Source organism: Balearica regulorum, chromosome 9 (assembly GCF_011004875.1).
Source record: "Balearica regulorum gibbericeps isolate bBalReg1 chromosome 9, bBalReg1.pri, whole genome shotgun sequence".
Classification (NCBI taxonomy): domain Eukaryota; kingdom Metazoa; phylum Chordata; class Aves; order Gruiformes; family Gruidae; genus Balearica; species Balearica regulorum.
Window position 1 is genome coordinate 28,082,075 of NC_046192.1, and position 19,207 is coordinate 28,101,281.

Consider the following 19,207-nt stretch of genomic DNA (forward strand, 5'->3'; position numbering starts at 1 on the left):
GCTGTGCGACCATAGATCAGACTTCTGTGAAAACAGCTAAATTGGCTAAACTGTAAGAAAGAGCCACAAGAAGCCTCATCTGGTGTCTCCACTTGTGCACCCTATGCCTGTCGGCTCAGCCAGGTCCAGGTCAGCCCCTTACTCATGGTCCTTGCCCAGGCTCTTGTAGGTATGCAGGACCTTGCCTGAGACCTGCTAAATGACTAGGGACTTGTCTGGTGGTCATGTGGCTGTTGGCTGAACATGGTCACTGTCACTGGACCTGCTCTGTTCTTCTAGTTTGGATCCTGTGGGACCGAGCCCCTTGTCTGTGAGGCTCCTGTCCCTGCCTGCCTCGAGTCACAAGCGGCTCCTGGCTTGCCTTCCCTCGTGGGGCAGCCCACTCTTGCCGCTACTTTACAATTACTCCAATTACTACTTTACAATCACTTTGCTCCACAGAAACTGAAGCCTAAGGAACATCCATAAACTGCAACCCTGGCAAAACCAGAAGCTATGCAAAGTGAAAAAAGGATATTCAGTCTGGAGAGAGTGGTTTGGAGTTTCACGAGTATAAAGTGCCTTCCTTGACACTGTTATTTCCATCTGAAAAAGGGGAATATGGACAATTTGACACTATTACATTTTGTGGAAAAAAGAATATTTGAAAGTTTATGATGCGACTATTTAGAAAATCGTTTGCCTGATCTTTGGGATTTGGCTGATGGAATACAGATATGCAGGACATTGGGCTGCACCAGAGAGCAACTTCCAGCATTTCAGCTGACTCGGCCCCAGGCAGACCTCTTTCTTCTTCACCTAGCTTGGCTGCTATTGTTAGGCATGAAGTAATGATATGATTTCAGTTGTTATAATATGCAGATGAGCATATTATAACATGTTATACATGTATAATATATTATAACATGTTATAATATATTTTATATATATGTATAACATGTTATAATATGAGAGACCAGAAAGGTCAGGTCTGGTCAACTCCACGCCAGTGTCAGACACAACAACGTAACTTCCACAGCATTCTCCAAGCAAACGGTTTGTGGTAGATTTGTCCTGAACTGCACAAAGAAACTGAAATACTTGCTAGTATTTTAAGCTTTACTAGATAACCACATCTTATTAGGATAACGTGTAAGCCAAAGAAGAAACTTTATATAGTCCACAAACATAAACCCCACTGACCTTTTAAAACAACTTCTAGTTCGTCTCTTAAAATGTCAAAGTTACTATAACGGGAGCTGGTTTCTGGAATGACGTTCCTCTTAAGCCATCCTCCACAGGCATATTGGTAAAAATCATTACAAGGCTCTGCAGTGGTGTCCATGTTCTCAAGGATTCGGGCTGCTGTAATACGAGACAAATCAAGGCATGAAGAATCTTGAGAGAAAATAAATGAATACCCTTGTTTTCTCTGAAGAGGGAAGTAATAAATATATTCCCTTTAGTTTAGAATAGGCTCAAGCCTACTTGAATGTTCTAGACCAAACGAAGTCAGTGAACAACAAATTAACTATTCCTTTGCTGCCCATAACTTACATCTGTTGCCTGTGGTTACTGATGGGTAAACTGACTAATGTAGCTACTACTTATGAGTCGTTGCTCAGTTTTAAATAAAATGTAAGATGTTTCATTTACTGACTTACACTTTGTACTGAAGTGTGGAGAAAAGAGAAATTAAAAGCAAAAGACATATCAGAGGTTAAGTATCCACTATAATGTAATTTAAGTAATGAAGTATGATGTAGGGTCAGCTGAATCCAATCTATTTTAATAATATAATGACTTTGTCAGTGAAGTTTTCCTATTAATGCTCTCCTGAACCTACGCTGATTTTTTTAGACCTACTCCACATTTTATTCTAGAATTGATACTGCCTCTTGCTATCCCTGCTGACCCTCTTGAAGTGGCTTGTCAAAGACTAACCGGTCACTGCCTGAGCGTGACATGGGATTCTGTAGGGAAATCTCATTCCTTGATGACAATTTCCCAGCTGCTGTTCATAAACCTTCTGTGCTTTTTTTTTTCTCTTCCACCTAGACTGCTTTCACCACTAGTATGCTAGCACAAAGCCTCGCCCAGAAAGGAGAGATACTAGGAGTCAAGCAAGAGCTAGTGAAACCTCTGAATTTCCCAGGATACTGAATATTCTTCCCATTTATCAGACATTATTTTTAGTAAACAGTGAGGCTTGTGATTGCAAATGTTCATTCCTCCCACATGGGCGAGTCAATTATTTATAGTTATTTCTCCAGTACTTTCAATATTTTCCATGTCTTTTATGCTGGTGGAAATGAGAGGAGGACAGACAGTCTATAGTATTTATGTTGATCTGTCTCTCCCCTGGTTTTTCTTGGGATCTTCAGTTGGCTTAAGAATGTTATATTTTAGGCCAACATCTGATGGTTTTACAATGTTCCAGTGCTTGGAAGATGGAAAAAGCCATGAACACAGGCATTTCCATTTTAGACTGCCTAAGCAGCATAAAAACCACTGCAGAAATAGGTACAATGCCTAGCACGTGATTCTTTTCCTTCTGAAGTCAGTGGCAGGCTGACCTCAATTTGAAAGGATCATGCCAACAGCCAGAGATCGTGAAATTCAGCCACATTTTTACTAAGTTTGACGCTTGTTTTTTACCCTCTGAGAAAGCTAAGCATCCAGTCATACCATCCAGTCTATTAGAGTAAGGAATTTCCCTTCTGCCTGTCAACTTGGACAAGAGGCAATGGGCATATACAGAAATAAGAAAAAAAAAATCCTTTTGAACTTAAGAAAAAATTTCTTCCTATAAGGGTGCTCAAAGACTGGAATGGGTTGCCAGGGAAGTTGCGATTACTTGTTATTAGATGTTAGTTATTCCTAACATGTCCTGTTTTAAGGGTATCCTTATGAATCTCTCTGCTAGGATGGAGCAGCATCCGAAGGGCAACACTGTCCCTTGGATTATCTTGGAATGTGTTAGTCCAGCAACAAAGACTTTGAGGGCCAGGACCAGACATCACAGCTGGCTCACTCAGAGCAGTGTGCCAGCCCTGCCAAAAAGTAATGGTAGGGTAGAGAAATCTTCTGACACCAAGAAAAGATGGCTCTTATCCACTGTCTGATCACTTTTGAAAAAATCCAAACAACAAAACCCAGGAGAAATCCATATCTTGCATAAATCTGAGCAATTATTAACAGTCTATGTAATATCAAACCTTCCTTTAACTGTGGAATCAGGTTGCTCTATTTGTAGTCAGCATCTGTTTAATCTTCGTTGCCTACTACTATGACACAAAAATAAGCATCTATCATAACGTTGCTGCTGTGAAGTCCAGGCTAGCCAATATTAGCTAATCATCTTTTATCAAAACTTGAAGTTTAAATACTGCAAATGAAAGAGCTCAGTCATGGGAACTGTAGTCTTTCACTTAGGGCTTCATGCAAAATACATGTATTAAATATTCTCCTGAAAAATACTCTCCTCAAGAGCATAATTTGCATGTCTGAACCACAGATAGCCATTCATTATTTGGCCGATACCAGAGATATATTAAAATCAATGAAATGTGATTTTGTTATCAACAAAGCCCAGAAGCATAATGACACATGAATTGCCCCTTCAAAGTCAGTGGGACCAATTAGGCTGGACAGAATCCTAAACATGCTCTAAGTTATCTGTAAGTTGTGCCCAAAGAAGCTTTATGGTAAGTTCATGGCTGTATGCACTGAGACATTTTTGCTCTGGAAATAAGAAATGTGAGACTGATGAATATTTTGTTCTTTTCATTCTAATACAGGCTAATTTATACATATAAAAATACAGATAACACATGGTATACTTTTCATTAGTCCTCAATATTGCTTTGATGAACCAGTGTTTGGGTTTGTTCCTATTCGCACTTGTTTATTCAATTTCCTGTCACTGAAGAATGTAGTTTTATCTCAATTACTTTTAATGATTAATTTTATTGTAGTACTCCTGATTGCCTGTTGTTGCTTTAATAGCTTACAAATAAAGTAATATAAGCTAACATAACAACCAGTGACCTGGGGAGGATATAGCAGAAACACAATATGCTTACCTAGGTGAAACTGATAGGAGAGAGAGCAGAATTCCCTATTCTCATGAGTCTGTGCTGTCTGAGCTCAGGAAGATTAGAAGAGAGTATGTCACCTTATTCAAAAAATGTTCAAATGTACAAATCACATAGCATCTTCATGCGCTACACTGCAATGGATTTCACAAACCTTGATAACATTATCATGCAGTTACTGATATTTTACCCTGTGTATAACCAATTGAATTTTCATCACATTTTTTCTTCTGGTCATTTATTTGAAACTCTTCTATTAAATGTACTTTAAATTCTGTCAGTATCTTCACTTGATTCTTTTTCAGTGGCTTGTACCTAATGCAAAATTTTGAAATTCATTGCAAAAACCTGTCACGTTATTGGTCAGTTGTGGTGTAAGGCATTACCATTTCACTTAATGTCTGTTCCTAATTATATTTCTTGAAAGACCACAATAAATTTTCCAAAGTTAATACTTCTTGCTTTCTGTCTGTATTTATCTAACTTTTCCTGTATGATATCCTACATGGTCTGGAAGAAGCAGCCAAATTAAAGATGAAACTGTTACAAAATCCTGATATGAAGTAATATTAAACTTGTAGATTCATCCCAGTGAGATTATTATTAAACACCAATAATGCAGTTTATTTCTCTGGCTTAAGCACTTTACATTGCATTTTAAAAATATTAATTTGTTATTAAATTATACAATTCTGACAAATTTTGAAGCTTGTGAAGCACTGTAGGCCTGAGTAGATGCCAGCTAACCATTCTGGACTCCTCATTCACAGTGTGCTGCTTCCAGAGCCGAGAACTCACTCACTCTAGTGACCACCTAATCGAAAAAGTCTTCTGGGTGATTACATCCTTACCAACACTTGCCTCCCCTTTTCATAATCTGACTACATTTCATTTAAGGGCCATATAAGTGTGGAGAAGACCCAACACTTCTATAGCAATTTCTACCTTAAATGCATTATACCATGGTGGGACATGGAAATCCTGGCTCAGTTGATAAATAACAATTTTAAATTCAAACTGGTAATTCCCAACTTTGCTTAGAGCATTCCATTCTAAATCATTTACAGACAGACACAGTATTTGGAACTGACAGTTCTGTAACGACTAGCACATCCAAACTTCATGTTGGGGCTCCCTGATCCTAACTGCTTCCTGCATTGTAAGGTTGCGTTGCTACAACAGACAGACCATGCAGATTTTCAGCTGCTTCTGGCAATTGACCCTTGCTAGGCCGAAACACATACTACTGCTACAGACCATAATATAGAATCCCAGACTGGTTTGGGTGGGAAGGGACCTCAAAACCCATCCAGTGCCACCCCCTGCCATGGGCAGGGACACCCTCCACTAGCCCAGGTTGCTCATAAGGTCAGAAGAAAGTGTTCCAGTTTGACATCATTGCTTTTGCATCTATTTAGATCTTATTTGAGGTATAGCCCTACAGCTAAAACTTAATTATAAAGATTATAATTTAATCAGATACACTGGTTGCCTCTCAGGACTCTTACAGTACGGTATGTAAACACCAAGTATTAACACCTGGTAAAATACAAAAAGCTGTATTTTGTGCAGTTGTAAATTTTGTGTGTTCCAGGCTGGAGTGTGCAGTTCTTGCACACATAGTAGTAGTTACTCACAAGAGTAGTCCCCCTGTCTGCAGTGAATCAGTTTTCATGTCCTATATAGGGACAGCAGAATGTGGATTACAGAAAAGCTCTATGATGTCAATTAGCTCATTTTCCTGCCAGAAGAAAACACTTCCATAGAATACGTTTATATGTATTTCATATATTTCACATGTTTTGAGACTGAATTCTCACCATTCCTTTAGGACTTAATCTTTAAATGTTTGACCTAGACAATTTGTAGACTATAGAGCAGATGATAGTGAGTAAATGAGATAAATGTATGAATAAAATAAAGCTGTATTTAATAAAAAATGAAAAGACATTATGACATTAGAACCACACTGTACCTTCCTATTTTTGAGATGTTTTGGTCTATCTACCCTTTTTTCTGATTTTATATTTCCATGATTATCTCTGTTGAATTGAGGCAATTTGTATCTTTAAAAAAAGCTCTTTCTTCACCCTGTTATGGAATTTTGTAAGCCTGCCACTTTTCCCCATCAATGTCCTTACTGTAATCCTTTCACAATTTTACTCCTGTATTGAGAATCTAACATTCAGTAAGAATGTTTATTTATTTCCTTAAATATTTGCATGCTGTTAAATCTTTTAACTGAAGCGTAAAACTATTCTGCTTAATTCATTTAGCCACTTCTAGCTAGATCTTCAGTTTACATTATGCCTCATTTCTCCAAACCTTCTACTGCTTTTTGAGTTCGTTCATCATTATGTAGTCTATCTGAACTTCTTTTTAACAGATAGCTGAAAATTAGCATCTTCAGAGATTAAAAAAAATCAGGTTGGTAACTAATTTGATCATTTTTCAAACCACAGCATGAGCTTTCCTGGTGGCAGAAAAGCACCTTAGAAGTGTAACTAAAAGACAGTGGTGACTACCTGAAATAAATCCTCTAAGATATTTAGGCTGTGCTGATGACAATATGCAGTTATTGAGACAATGGACTGCACTGAGGCTTCACCAATGGACTCCAGCAGGACTGAGGTGTGGGGACAATTACCCCAGCTACTTTGGCTACTGCCTAAAATGAGACCTAAAGTGAGTAGTCCCACAGATGTAAGGAAACCAATATAATGACCTTTCTACTGTGTTTCTGGCATGTCTGCAAGTCTAAATGGGCCTATGAATCAAAACCTTTTGGAAGGGTCCCAAGGGGTGCTGTATACCTCAGATTCCTTAACAACTGTACTTAAATTACATACATACACTTTTGCTTGCAAGCCACGCATTTTTCTTGCATGTTGACTGTCAAATCCCTTATGACTCCTCACCACCTTTCCTGTGCCTCCTGTTGACATACTGGGTCTCTGGCTCCTCCTAGGGCTGTCTTTTCTCTTAACTTCCAGAGGGGCCAGTCATGATGCACAGAATCTACGTGTGAGTTCCACTCGACGTGAAGATAACACATAGCTATTAGAATGTTTATGATGCTTTTGAGTGGGAGGTTACCATGGCTGAACAAAATTCAAGATGTTTGCTTGGTAAGATGAGAGGTCACAGGGTGGGTGCTGGGGAATGATCCATGTTCTGAGCTTCTGTTTTAGATTTCTTGCCACCCTATGTGATTGGGCCACAGCCTTTGTGAACTGTGGCCAAGTTATTCTACAGGGGTGGAGAAAGCAAAGGAGGAATGCCTGCCAGAAAGTAACACCACAAGAGTGATTTCAGGAGTCCCATCTTCAGAACCTTCCCAGAAAAATGCATAATCAAGAGAGACCTGTTATAGGGGTATACAAATAGAACAAGGTGATTACACATTGGCAATGCAGGGCTCTCCTCCTGACTTGGAGAAGACTGCTGCAAGGGCATGAAGAACTCTCAACTCTTTGGGCATGGAAAGTGGCATGAAAGGAGAAAGCTGGGCAGAGCTGGCATAGAGCCCTTTGAAATATGTGTTGGCACAGTCAGCTAAATGCTCCTTTCTTTTGAGGAATGAGACAGAGAGGCTGCTTCCGAGCCTAGGATCAGTCTGCATTAATGAGATGGAGGAAGTGTTATAAAGAGAAAGGGGATATTTAGAAGTAAATTAGGCAAAAAAGGGAAACGAGCATTAACTGACAAAACAGAAAGGATAAGAGAACTATAGGTGAGGGGAGAGGGGGAGCATGGATAACTACCTACTACAAGAGGATATATAGTATGGAAATTGGCATTTCTCTGATGCATTTCAGTACCTTTCTAGTAGAGTTTAGACCAGGATGTAAATTAAGAATTTTTTTATGCAGTTGTGACTGAGTGATGAAGTTACCTTGTCAGGCTATGAAACTGGAGATTTTATTTTGGACCTGATTAATATTGCATGCCCTCAAACAGCAGCACGGCATCTTTAAGGGCCATCAATGGTCAAGGCTTTCTTTTAACGTACCTTCTTTAGAGACATAACCTCTGCCTGAATTCTGACTTGGAGGTGGGTGTGGGGAAGAGCCATCTTCTGATTCACTTAAAGCATTTTCTGAAGCTGGAGGCATTCTTTGGAGAGTCTGTCTTAAGCTAGCCAGACCCTGATGACTTTGAAAGATCTGACAATATCACATCACAAGATTTTACATTTGAAGAAGAACTGTCCTAAGAAAATTATTTGAGTTAGCAGATCCCATGTGTCCATGTGCCATACTTGTCTGCAGTTAAATGGGAACATTACATGGTGGTAATTTTGTTTAAAAATACATAAATTAATTCAAAAGGTATATATTTTCATTCTTACCTGATTTTATACAGTCTGATGTCTTGCAAACCCCATCTGAAAGAGAATACAGTCATAGTCTTCATTCTTTACTCAATGTCAATATAATAAAATCTACTGCAAATACTATTTTCACTGACAGTCACTTTAAAATTGCATTTAATTGCAGTGTACAGTAAGATAAAGACGAATGGACACCTTACACTCAGTAAGTGAACATTTATAAGATCAGGCTCTAACAATACCATCATCTTCATCCCTCTAGGGTCATTCGGTGCTAGTTACTCGTCATGTGGAGTTTTTGTAGTCTTCAGAGGAAAATGTCCTATCCATCAATTAGAGGCAGGCAAAATATTATTTTTATAACAAAAAAGAAATTTAGAGAAAAATAGCAAATGGACTGAAAACAGTTGCAAAGTCAGTTAGAATTTACCAATACCTTAAAATGACACGAAGATTTTTGAGGAATTATATGAAAATTCTGAGACATTCACTCTGAAGTCTTCTAAATAAAATACAAGGTTCAGGAACATGAAAATGTTTCCTTTTGAGACTTCAGAAACAAAACAGTTTTTTGTTTTGCATTTCAGAATGGCATTTTTCCATTCCATAATTGAACTAGACTATAATAAAAAGTTTAAACAAAATTGTTAAGAAGTACTTTAAAATGAAACAAAGCTTTTAATTTCCAATATAAAGAAACATTCTAGCTTGACCCCAAATGGAAATTTTAGCTTCTCTGTATTTTCTTTTCCAAAAATTATTCCTGAAAGGAATGATTTTTGAATTATTTTGGTATGGCTGGTGAATCGCAAAACCTCTTACTATGACTACACTCACTAGAAGTCCTTGCTGCAACAGCCTGTAAAAGGAAAAAATAGGATTTTCATACATATACAGGAATATGGAAGAAGCGCTGTAATTTAGTTTTCTTCATCAGTGTTGCATTTTGTAGAGTTTTTTGCTTACTGAAGCACTAATTGCAAACAAAAGTATTGCTAAGTCAGAACAAGCAGATGCTTTGTGTTTACCACAACTTTGAGTGAAAAAATGAATTTATAGAGTCCCTGTTAGAAAAAGCAGTTTGGTGTCAGTGTCCAGCAATAAGAAGTGTGGATGTAGCTTTACATTTCAGATAATTGGTATCGTGACATACATATGAAATATGGTTATGATATAGCAGCTATTAACCATCTAATTTTATATACTGGGTAAAGTACAATTTTCTACTATCAGGCAAATAATTCTAAGCTGACTTCATTATTTTATTTTCTTAATGGTTTATGTAGCACAGCTATATATACCATGCAAGACAGTCTTTTCTAATACAATATTTTAATATAGTGCAACTTCAAATTTTTTTTACTATACGCTAACAACTGGATTCTATTTATTAAAACATCTTTTCGTAATTTATTAAAATACTTCTATATTCATATGTATTTGTATATGCAAAGACATTTTATGTGTACTCACCGTCATATGTTGCATACAGAACTATCATTGTGATCGCTACAATAGCTAGAAGAATTGCTACAACAGCAAGCCCTATTTCCAGGCCACTCCATCGCAGTTTTTTCTTTGGTTTTGGAGTATTCATTTCAGTTATATCCATCTGGCTTTCTGACTTGCCCATAACCCAGCGTCTAAAAAGGAAAAGGGAAAATTCACTGGAGTCATAGGTCTTGAAACTGGTTCCTGAACTGCACAGTAACAAAGACATTTTCTAGGTGAGTTTTCAAATTATTTGCAACACTACTAGAATGTCAGTCATGAAATTTAAAATTCTCTCCTCGTCTCACATGTATGCACACACACACTCATACACACAAGTACATACCATGCGCTACTTGTCATTCATGGAGAAGAGAAGAGTGGTCTTCCTTCACATGAAGAGGCCACCAAATAAAAAAGGCCAACAAACCCAAACCTATTTTTAAAACGTACCCGTGTGGTTTAATCTTGTATGATGGTACAGGAGTTCACAAGCAAGCAAAAAGCAAGTCTCTCTGCTTGAATAAAAATTAACTTAATCTGTCAATTACTTATCTAATGCCAAAGGTCAAAATATGCCATTGTGCTTTGCTGTCATTTATTAAAATATTATGTAAGCAATTCTTGACTACAGCTTTACAGCTGTCTCTAAAAATAGAAAAAAAAATCAGGCTCTGCTGGGAGCCTGTCAAATTCACACTGAAGATAGTGAGTCTTCACAGTAATTTTTAAGGAAGTGCAACCAAGCCTCTCTTTTGAGGTTAAAACACTATAAATCAGGAGTAACTACAACACATATACATGCAAAACTGGTGGGAGTGTGAATGGACTCACACTCATTCATAGAACTTGTATGCAATAGCAGATTTTAAAATTGTATTTCTGTCGCTCTTTAGAGATAACTTGGCCACCTTTTGCAATACTGCTGTTCTACAGTTCTTTGCTCTCTCATCTGCTCCCACTTATTTAGGGCCAAGCTTTCCTCTGCTGATGAGAGGGTCAAATTCCTATACACACGGCAATGTATTTCTTGGTATTTCACAATGAAAACCTCAACAGTTTCTATTCACAGCATTTCCTGGGGATCTTGACATCCCCAGATAGAGTAAACACCCTTTCCATTCAATGGGGAAGAATATGAGTGTTCCCCTGGGAAAAATAATGGAAACACCCACATTCACCAGACCCCTCACAAGAAGGTCAAGCAGTGGTGCAGCTCAGGGCATTTGAGTCCTCCTGTATTCATCACACCCTTTTTTCCACACTCTTTGTAAGTCAGTGTAACAGCAGTAAGGGAACCTTTTTCAGTTTCTGCATCCATTCAAGTCTAAGACTTGAACTTATTTTAAATTGTTTTAACTGTATTGCTGGCTTGTCTCCTCAAGCTGCTACAATCTTTCAGATATCCGGTCCTTGCTTTTCCTCTGGACCTTCTGTTTCTGCCCAATTCCTGTTCCTTAGTTCCCAATAATCTCTCCCTCTCTGTGATGTCCACCTCACCTAGAACGCTAGCTCCTCCACTGCAAAAACATGTCACTAAAGTGTGTATGTTTATTAATAACATAAAGATGTCAAATAACTTGGTGTTAGGGACCTAAGTCAGCAGAGATTGACTGGGCGTTCCATGTGTTTACACAATACCTGTCTCAGGAGATCCCTGGACACTATCACACTAACACTGTTTCTCTCAGTGAATGAGAGAACATTTTATTTCAGCGTGTTCCATCTCCCCTTTTGTCACTACTCTCTGGACATCAAGATGTATGCAGTGACTGGCAGTGCCAGAGTCATGGGTCTTCTACAGCTCAGAAGGCTGGAACCCTGCAAGGTCTGCCCAGCCTCTGTCTTTCTAAACCTATAGGGACCATTACAACTGCTTTCATGTTCCTCACGAGCTGCTGCTTTTCTCTAAAGAGTAGGTTTTTGGTCAAATCCGAGACACAGGACTGAAATCCCACAGAACCGTGTAAAACAGCGAGCTATGTAGAGAGATTTACCCTGCATTAATTGTGAGCTATAAATTCATAGATAATAAAAAGGCAAATTAACCATTATACCATTTTTGCTTCTAATCATATTAAGCAGCAAAAGATGTTATTTATATTGACTAAATGCTGACTAGCCCCCAGAATCCTCACCTAATTTAAGAAATGATGCTTATCTTCTGACTCTGATGGTGTCTTCAGAGCACTGAAAACACAGTTCGTTAGAGCAGCAAGAAACACTGTACCTTTCATGTGCTAATATGTTCCTTACAGTCAGCTAAGTTTTTCCAAGTGAGCTAATCTTTCTGTTCCTGCAGGAGTGTTCCTCATGCTTAAAGGCATCCCACTGACTAATTTTTACTTGAGTTATTTAGAGAACTTATCCCATCTGCATTAACGAACACCAGGTAAAAGCTTCTTTATGTGCTAATTGCAAGCACAGCAAAAATATAAGAATAACTTGAGCAGATATAAGCCTAGGTATTATGGTCTTCTTACATTTCTCTTAGTGCTTCTGTGATCCCCTCTACCCTGCCTACTAAAGCTTAGATAGAACAGACAGCTGAAATTATTTTGACTGATCCTGGTCTAGGTGGCACAGGCAGTTAATGCATTAGTTGTTCTTTTTGGGATGTGTATGTTAAAAATGGACTTGTGGCTTACTTGGTTCTCACTGTAGTCTCTACAGAAAATGCAGGATGTCACGAGAACACTTTTTTTTTTTTTTTTTAGTAACTGCTGTAGCATGTACTATGCAGATGAGCTACCCTCAGGCATGGTAAAAGCAAGACACAGGACGACTAAGTGCCACGGGGCATCACGCCAGTCAGCCCGATCCGTGAGCTGGCACCTCTCCCCCGCGCCGGACCGACTACGCTGCAGGGATGGCGCTAAGCCCGGCCCGCGGCTAAGCCCGGCCCGGCGCTAAGCCCGGCCCGGCGGCACAGGCGCTCGCTCCGCTGGGTGGCGCCGCGGGCCGGGGCCGCCCTGGGCGGGGAGGGGCTGCCGGGCCGGGGCCGCCGCGGGCTGCAGCCGGCCGGGCCCCGCGGGGAGGGCGCTCGGCTCCCGCCGCAGCTGCAGAGCGCCGGGCGGTTCAGCCCCGCCGCGCCGGTGCGGGGTGCCCAGGCGTCCCGCGGGCTCGGGGACCTGCTCGAGGAGGCGCGACCCAGGGCCGAGCGCTGCCCGTCCCGCAGCCCGCCCCGACGGCACGCCGCCCCGAGACCCAACAACTTCCCGGTGCCCGCAGCGCGCACGCTGGGGAAGCTCCTAACTTAGGGACGGTCAGAAATCCCCGCGGGACGGCCGGGGCAGGGAAGCCACGCGGGGACCCGTCCGTTCGTCCCGCCGCCGTGCCCGCCCCGCTCCCGCCGGCCCCGGTCCCCGTACTCACCGGCTGGCGCTCGGAGGGGTCCGGCCCCGGGGCCGCCACACGCATCCCCGACCAGCGCCGGGCGGAGGCGGCGCGGGGCGCCCCGAGCCGGCGGGGCAGCGCCCGCGGGTCCCGGGGGAAGGCGGCGCGCAGGCTAGGCTGGCGGGGCGCCGGGCGGCCGCCGGCGGGGCTCAGCGCCCGGCCCGCCCGCGGGCAGCGGCAGGGGCGCGGGGCGCCGGCATCGCCGGGACATCAAAGCCCGGGCGCTCCTCGCTCCTCGCGCCGGCTGCTCGCCGCTGCCTCCGCAGAGCGAAGCTGCTGGCAGTCAAAGGAGCCCTTGTCTGCGGGCTGCCGGACGAGCAGTTCTCCGGGTGACCTGAAGGCTTCTTCCTCTCTGCGATCATAAAAATGTGATGGGGCAGGAAACAAACAAACAAGCCCCCCCGCCCCGGCAGCGACAAACCACGCTCTTCACCTCGCAAAGCTTCCCCGAGCGACTAGGTGGCGGAGAGAGAAGGGGCTGCCGCCTGGAGACGGGCGGTGTAGATGAGCGTTACGTCCGATGGAGCTGCCCCATTCCCGAGTCGGGACCGCCGGCTCGGGAGGCCACCTCTGCCTGCGCGGAGGAGGCTGCAAGGCACCGAGGCCGTATGCGAAGGGAGAGCCGGGCTGGGGAGCGAGAGCAGCCTGCACCTTCCTTCCTTCTCCGGCTTTTCATTTCTTTCCAGTCAGTTCAAGAGAAGGAAAGAGACGATGCACTGGGAAGGTTAGCGGCTGCATGTCTGCAATGCTTGGTGCCCGTTTCCATGCAGACTCATTGCCTTTGTCAAATTAATGCAGTCACATACTCTCTGCAAGATCTTACATGCTCATTCACTGAGTGACTTCTTGTCAGGAGGGAGACAGCTGTGACTTCTTGCACGGAGAGGCAGCTCAGAGCTGTCATAAGATTTCCCAGCCAACCAAATAGCAAAAGATATTTGTTTCGTTCTTACTAAGTTTCATTTTTTTTTAAGTTTCATTTTTACTAATAAATCGACAAACATCAGAAGCAGCAATATGAGTTGCTGTCATTCCTCTCGCACAAACCAGACAGCACGTTCACTTTTGCTGCCTTCCTAAAAGCACCTTTATTACCTCCGAGGCAGAAACGGCACCTGAAATTTGTGAAATCTTTTATCACTAGCTACACACACTAAAATGTCTGCTGCTCGAGAGGGGCAACCTTCCTCCTCCCTAAGAAAGGTGGAAACTGAATAGCGACTTCTTTATGGAACTGCATAGCAAATGATCTGCAGAGCGGATGCAATGAAGAGGGGAGGCTGATAAGGTATTAACTGAGCATTAGCTGTAAAAATGAAGTGCTTTTGCAAAATGAACGTCTGAAGAAGGAACAAGAACAAATAAGGTTTTATTCACCGAAGAGAAAAGGAATAGGAAAAACATTTCAAAAAGTCTAGAGAACAAAAATACTGCATTTTCTTACAGGCAGGAGTGGGGAAAATGCCGATTATATCCATTCTAGAATTGGTGTTCAAATTAATATAAATATCTCACTTTCAACCTTTCCTGCATTAATCCTTGCAGAGTTCTGTCGTGGTTACTAGAACAAGCCATCTGCTCCTGCAGGTCCGTCCTGACATTACCTGGTAAAGTCAGCCCAATGCAAACAATAGAAAATTTCACCAAGCAACATAGGAATAGAGGAGTCGTTAAACATACATGTGATTTTTAAACTAGATGCCCATTGTTCAGCCTTAACAAAGCTTGAAAAATACAGGGTAATGTGTGTAAGCAGACTGAACTAAAATGACAAAAAAGCACTAATTTCAAAAATTTTAGGTGAACCCAAAAAGTGTAACTGCCTAATTCACCACAGAGAGAGAGAAAAGGGAGAAATTTGACTGGAAATCTGTAAATAGTCCAAAGAGGACTAACATGCCTGATGGGCAGTGTGAGAGTTTCCACTCTTGCAGAACCTTGTGCTTGGAAACAGAGATTAGACATCTGCATATACGCAGGCTGAAAGAGGTGTGATGTGTGAGTCAAATGCTGACATTCCTGTTTGGGCCTTACTTAGGGAAAACTCCCATCGAGCCAATAGTGTAACACCCTGCCTAAGAAATCAGCAAAGACCCATTATCGATGCTCCCGTGGACAATTGGAGAAGCAAGGTTCCCTGCCAGCGTGGGTGCTTCCTCGGCCCATGGGAAGGGCGTGACGGGGGCACACTGCTGTCCTCCTGCCACCCACCCCAGCTCAACAGAGGTTTCAGTGGGTGCCGTACACATGGAGTTCCTTCTTCCACTGACCTTCAAGCTCTGCATATGAACAACTTCTACAAATTCCTAGATGAGATCAATACTGTATTTTGTCATTTTTATGCAATATAATATTAGGGATAATAAGACACCTATAACTTCATTCTATTAATGGAAATGCCCTACGCGTTGATAATTGGCGTTGCACACCCAATGCCAAGATGAACCAAAGAGCAGATTACAGCTTGTATTGATTCCTGTCAAAGGTTAAGTATTTGCTTTCCCCTTAATCACCTTCATCTTTCTAGTATTGTAATTTCACAAAGCTGAGATAAGAAACAAAAAAGCAAACCAACACCCTCACATTTAGAGATTATAATAGTTTGTCCTTATAACCTTCCTGAGTTGTCTTATGCTCAAATAATCTTACTCCTTTCAGTGACAAAGACAGCAGGGTTAAGAGTTTGCAGATTCAAGGTAGGTTTAATGGGATCTGGCACGACTGCGGACAATTCGCTGGACTTCTGATGGACAACTACCAGGTTGAAACAAATACATGGTACATTTAGAGAACCAAACAAAACTCAGTATACGATTTAGAGTCGGATAATGAATAAAAGAGTTAATGAAATAGCACACTGTCATTAAATCAGTATCCTTGAAAAATAAAGGTTTCTGGTCAATACTAATTTGAGAGAAGATAGGAGTGCTATCTTAAAAATCAGTGGCTAGGGAAGTATGCTTCTGCAAAAACTGTGCCCGCAGGTAGTTCAGAACAACATACAAAAATGGATGCACTGTCCAGCCTCCAGAAAAACAAACTGCATCACAATAGCTCAACTTGAACTCTTGATCAGGTCAAGAAAAGCCAATAACTCATTCAATATTGTTTTCTCCAGTTGGTCCAAACTGACAACAGTAAGACCTTATTCTCACTATGACCTCCTTATGACATTTAGGAAATTAGGACTCATTTACATTACTGTGAAACAACGCTGATGATACTTGTTGCATTTCCTTTTGGGAAAGCTCATTTTCCCAAAGCAACAAAGTCAACATTCAAGAAACAAACAGCTGCCAACATTAATGCTGCCTGTGTGGTTTTGACTGCCCATCTTAATCCTGCTGATCTCTTCTCCATGTCAAGTCCTATGTCATAGGCAGAAGAAGAAAATAGACAATCTCCTGCCTTCTCTCCTTGGCCCCCTGCATGTTCAGTGCAGTTGGACTATAAAAGAATTTAGATGGTAAAGCCTAACACACTGAATGTTTACTCATTTACTGCATTTACTGGTTGTTTTGGTTTTTTCTCAGTAGGTTTATAACGAATCCAAGTCTGGGTAATTTCTCATTCAGGAAAGTAAACAGCCTAGATCTCAAAATACTTGCTTCAGTGCCTAAATTATTCAGGTCTAATTGCATTGTATTACAAAGCTTTGTCTTTGTTAGTTGACAGGCTTCATAGTGTAACTGATTTGCAGGTGTTTGCAAGCCTGATAAAATGCTTGGCTGAAAAGCTAGGGTTGGTTTTTTTTTTTGGCTGTTTTTGAGCTTGCCTAAAAGCCACACACAATGCTTCAGTTAACACAGGCTACCAGGCTTTTTGGGGTCCTGAACTTCTGTGCAGCCATATTAAATCATAGTTGTAAGTGTTACTGTGAAATGGTGGGTTTTGTGGGATAAACTCAAATGAGGTAAAACTGCATGTGACATATGCAGGCAGCATAGAAGTTGGTGATAATGTAAACACAGAAGCAACAAGTGAAAGACAGAATTTGGATGAATTAACTACAAGGTTTCCTGCACAGTGCAAGTATGACTATGCAAAGCTTAGTCACACTCTTATGGTTAACTTTAAAACCACAGCATTGCAAAAAAATGAGCACAAGCACAGAGAGGCCTTTACTCCAGCAACAACTGGAGCAGAAACTACTACGGACACACAAAATCTAAGCCAACACCACACCATGCTTCCAAGTAGCTGTTTGCACTTGGGCTCTGAAGCACAGCAGCCCCACGGGGGACACTCCTGCCGCATTAGCCCTACCACAGGGCCAGGGCCGCGCTCCCCACGGCCTGGCCTCAGGCGGCCTTTGGCCTGCACTCACCTGTGCGCATGCCACCACGAGGAGCGGTTCTCACACTGGAGCTAGCAGCTCAGCCTCGCAGGGGTGGGACCGTGTAATTCTGCTGTCCAGCTGACGGCAAGCTGCGAATTCAGTGAGAATAAGCGGGCCGTGGCTCTGCAGCCGTGAGGAGAGGCCTCTGCCCACGGAGCACGGGAGGAACCTTCTGGAAGGGGCGGGACGGGGTGGGGCCGCCAGGGGGCGCCCGGCGGGCGGTGGCGGCTGAGGCGGGCTCGGCCGAGGCGGGCTTTGCGCGGCCGGGGAGGGCACCGGGCGCCCGCCGCAAACACGGTAATTGTTCTGCCTGCCGTATGTTCTACCCTTTTGGAGGAGTGTCCGTGTTGCAGTGTGACTTGGCGCACCCGTGACGGGGCGGGGGCCTGCCGCCATCTCTCAGGAGAACGGTGTCCCGGCGGGGGCGCGGCTCGGTGCAGTCAGAGCCCTGCGCTGCCGTGGGGACCCCTTTGTGTGAGCTCCCCTAAGGCTGTGGCGGGTGGTGCCTCGGTAGTCATCGTGGCCTTGCTGCTGTTAGCAAGACCATCAACCATACTGCTACATTTGTGCTTTTTCCTGACAACATAGTTCACATTTAAATGTACGTATTTCTCCTTTGGAAAAATTAGCTGTGTATCTCATCTTGAAATTCTAAACTTTGCGTGTGTTTTCTTAGCGTTGTCATCGTCTTTATTATTCTTAGGCCTTGGGGCTAGTAATTTCCTATTTGCCTTTCTTGCAGATCTTGATGTTGGCAGAGAGCCTTGTGGTTGGGAAGTGGAGCAATATGCCATGAGGAGCCAGTGTGATGGCAATCGGATGATAAGGTGGGGTGTGTTTTGGGGTTGTTTTTTTCCAGGAAATACCAGAGAGTCAGTAGCAGTTGCTGACCAAAGGGTGGACCGTGGGCTGGGAGATATGTGGGGACTACGAATGTGGAGAATTATTTTGAATTAGGACCTTGTAAAGCATATGCTTGCTCTGCATTTCTCCAATGATAGCAGCTAGATCCTACTGAATAATGAGATTAAGGCTAAGAATACATTGGACTGTGGCACTGTTTGAAGCTGAATTGTAATGCCTGGTGTGTCTGCACAAGATCATTAAAATTACCAGGAAGTAAAGGAGCACAGGCTTTTGGATCCATTTGATAGTTTACAGAAGACTCGGCCATCCAGGAAGTGTTACTTGACCAGCCTTACACAGCTCTTCAGACTGGAGGTCATGGAGTGAGCCTATGAAAGAGCCTATCCTGTTGTTGACAGAGGGTACATGATTTTGAGCAGATTTGTGGAAATAATTACTTCACTGAAATACAAAACAGAGGGCTGTTTTTGGATTCCTCCAAGGTTCAAACTGACTGTGTTGCGTAGTCCCCGGAGGCACTGGTGTTGGTATAAACACCCATGGAAGGAGTAGGACTGGCTCTGTGTCCATCAGAGTGCTTGTCCTGTCTCTTTTATTTTGTGTTTCTCACTTCTCTGTCATGTGAGCAAGGGTGTAATAGGTGTCATGTGGTAACGCAATAATCAGTCATTACAAATTTCAATTCCTAGTATTAATAGTTAAGAA

General features: G+C 42.4%; 1 protein-coding gene across 4 annotated transcripts in view; it reads right to left on the bottom strand.

The window, feature by feature from the left end:
- MME (membrane metalloendopeptidase) overlaps positions 1-17,735 on the bottom strand; it is a 54,699-nt gene extending 36,964 nt beyond the window's left edge. Inside the window, exons 1-4 of one of the 4 annotated variants that reach the window (XM_075761719.1) lie at positions 17,624-17,735; positions 9,883-10,052; positions 8,428-8,463; positions 1,183-1,344 (exon numbers count right to left, since the gene is read on the bottom strand). In XM_075761719.1, the coding sequence (XP_075617834.1) occupies positions 1,183-1,344; positions 8,428-8,463; positions 9,883-10,042 (358 nt within the window). In that variant the 5' untranslated portion in view covers positions 10,043-10,052; positions 17,624-17,735. Of the gene's footprint in view, positions 1-1,182; positions 1,345-8,427; positions 8,464-9,882; positions 10,053-10,246; positions 10,387-13,275; positions 14,028-17,623 lie in introns of those variants that run through there. The other 3 variants (XM_075761720.1, XM_075761717.1, XM_075761718.1) reach the window with 3 other exon arrangements.
- Between the last annotated feature and the right edge of the window lie 1,472 nt (positions 17,736-19,207).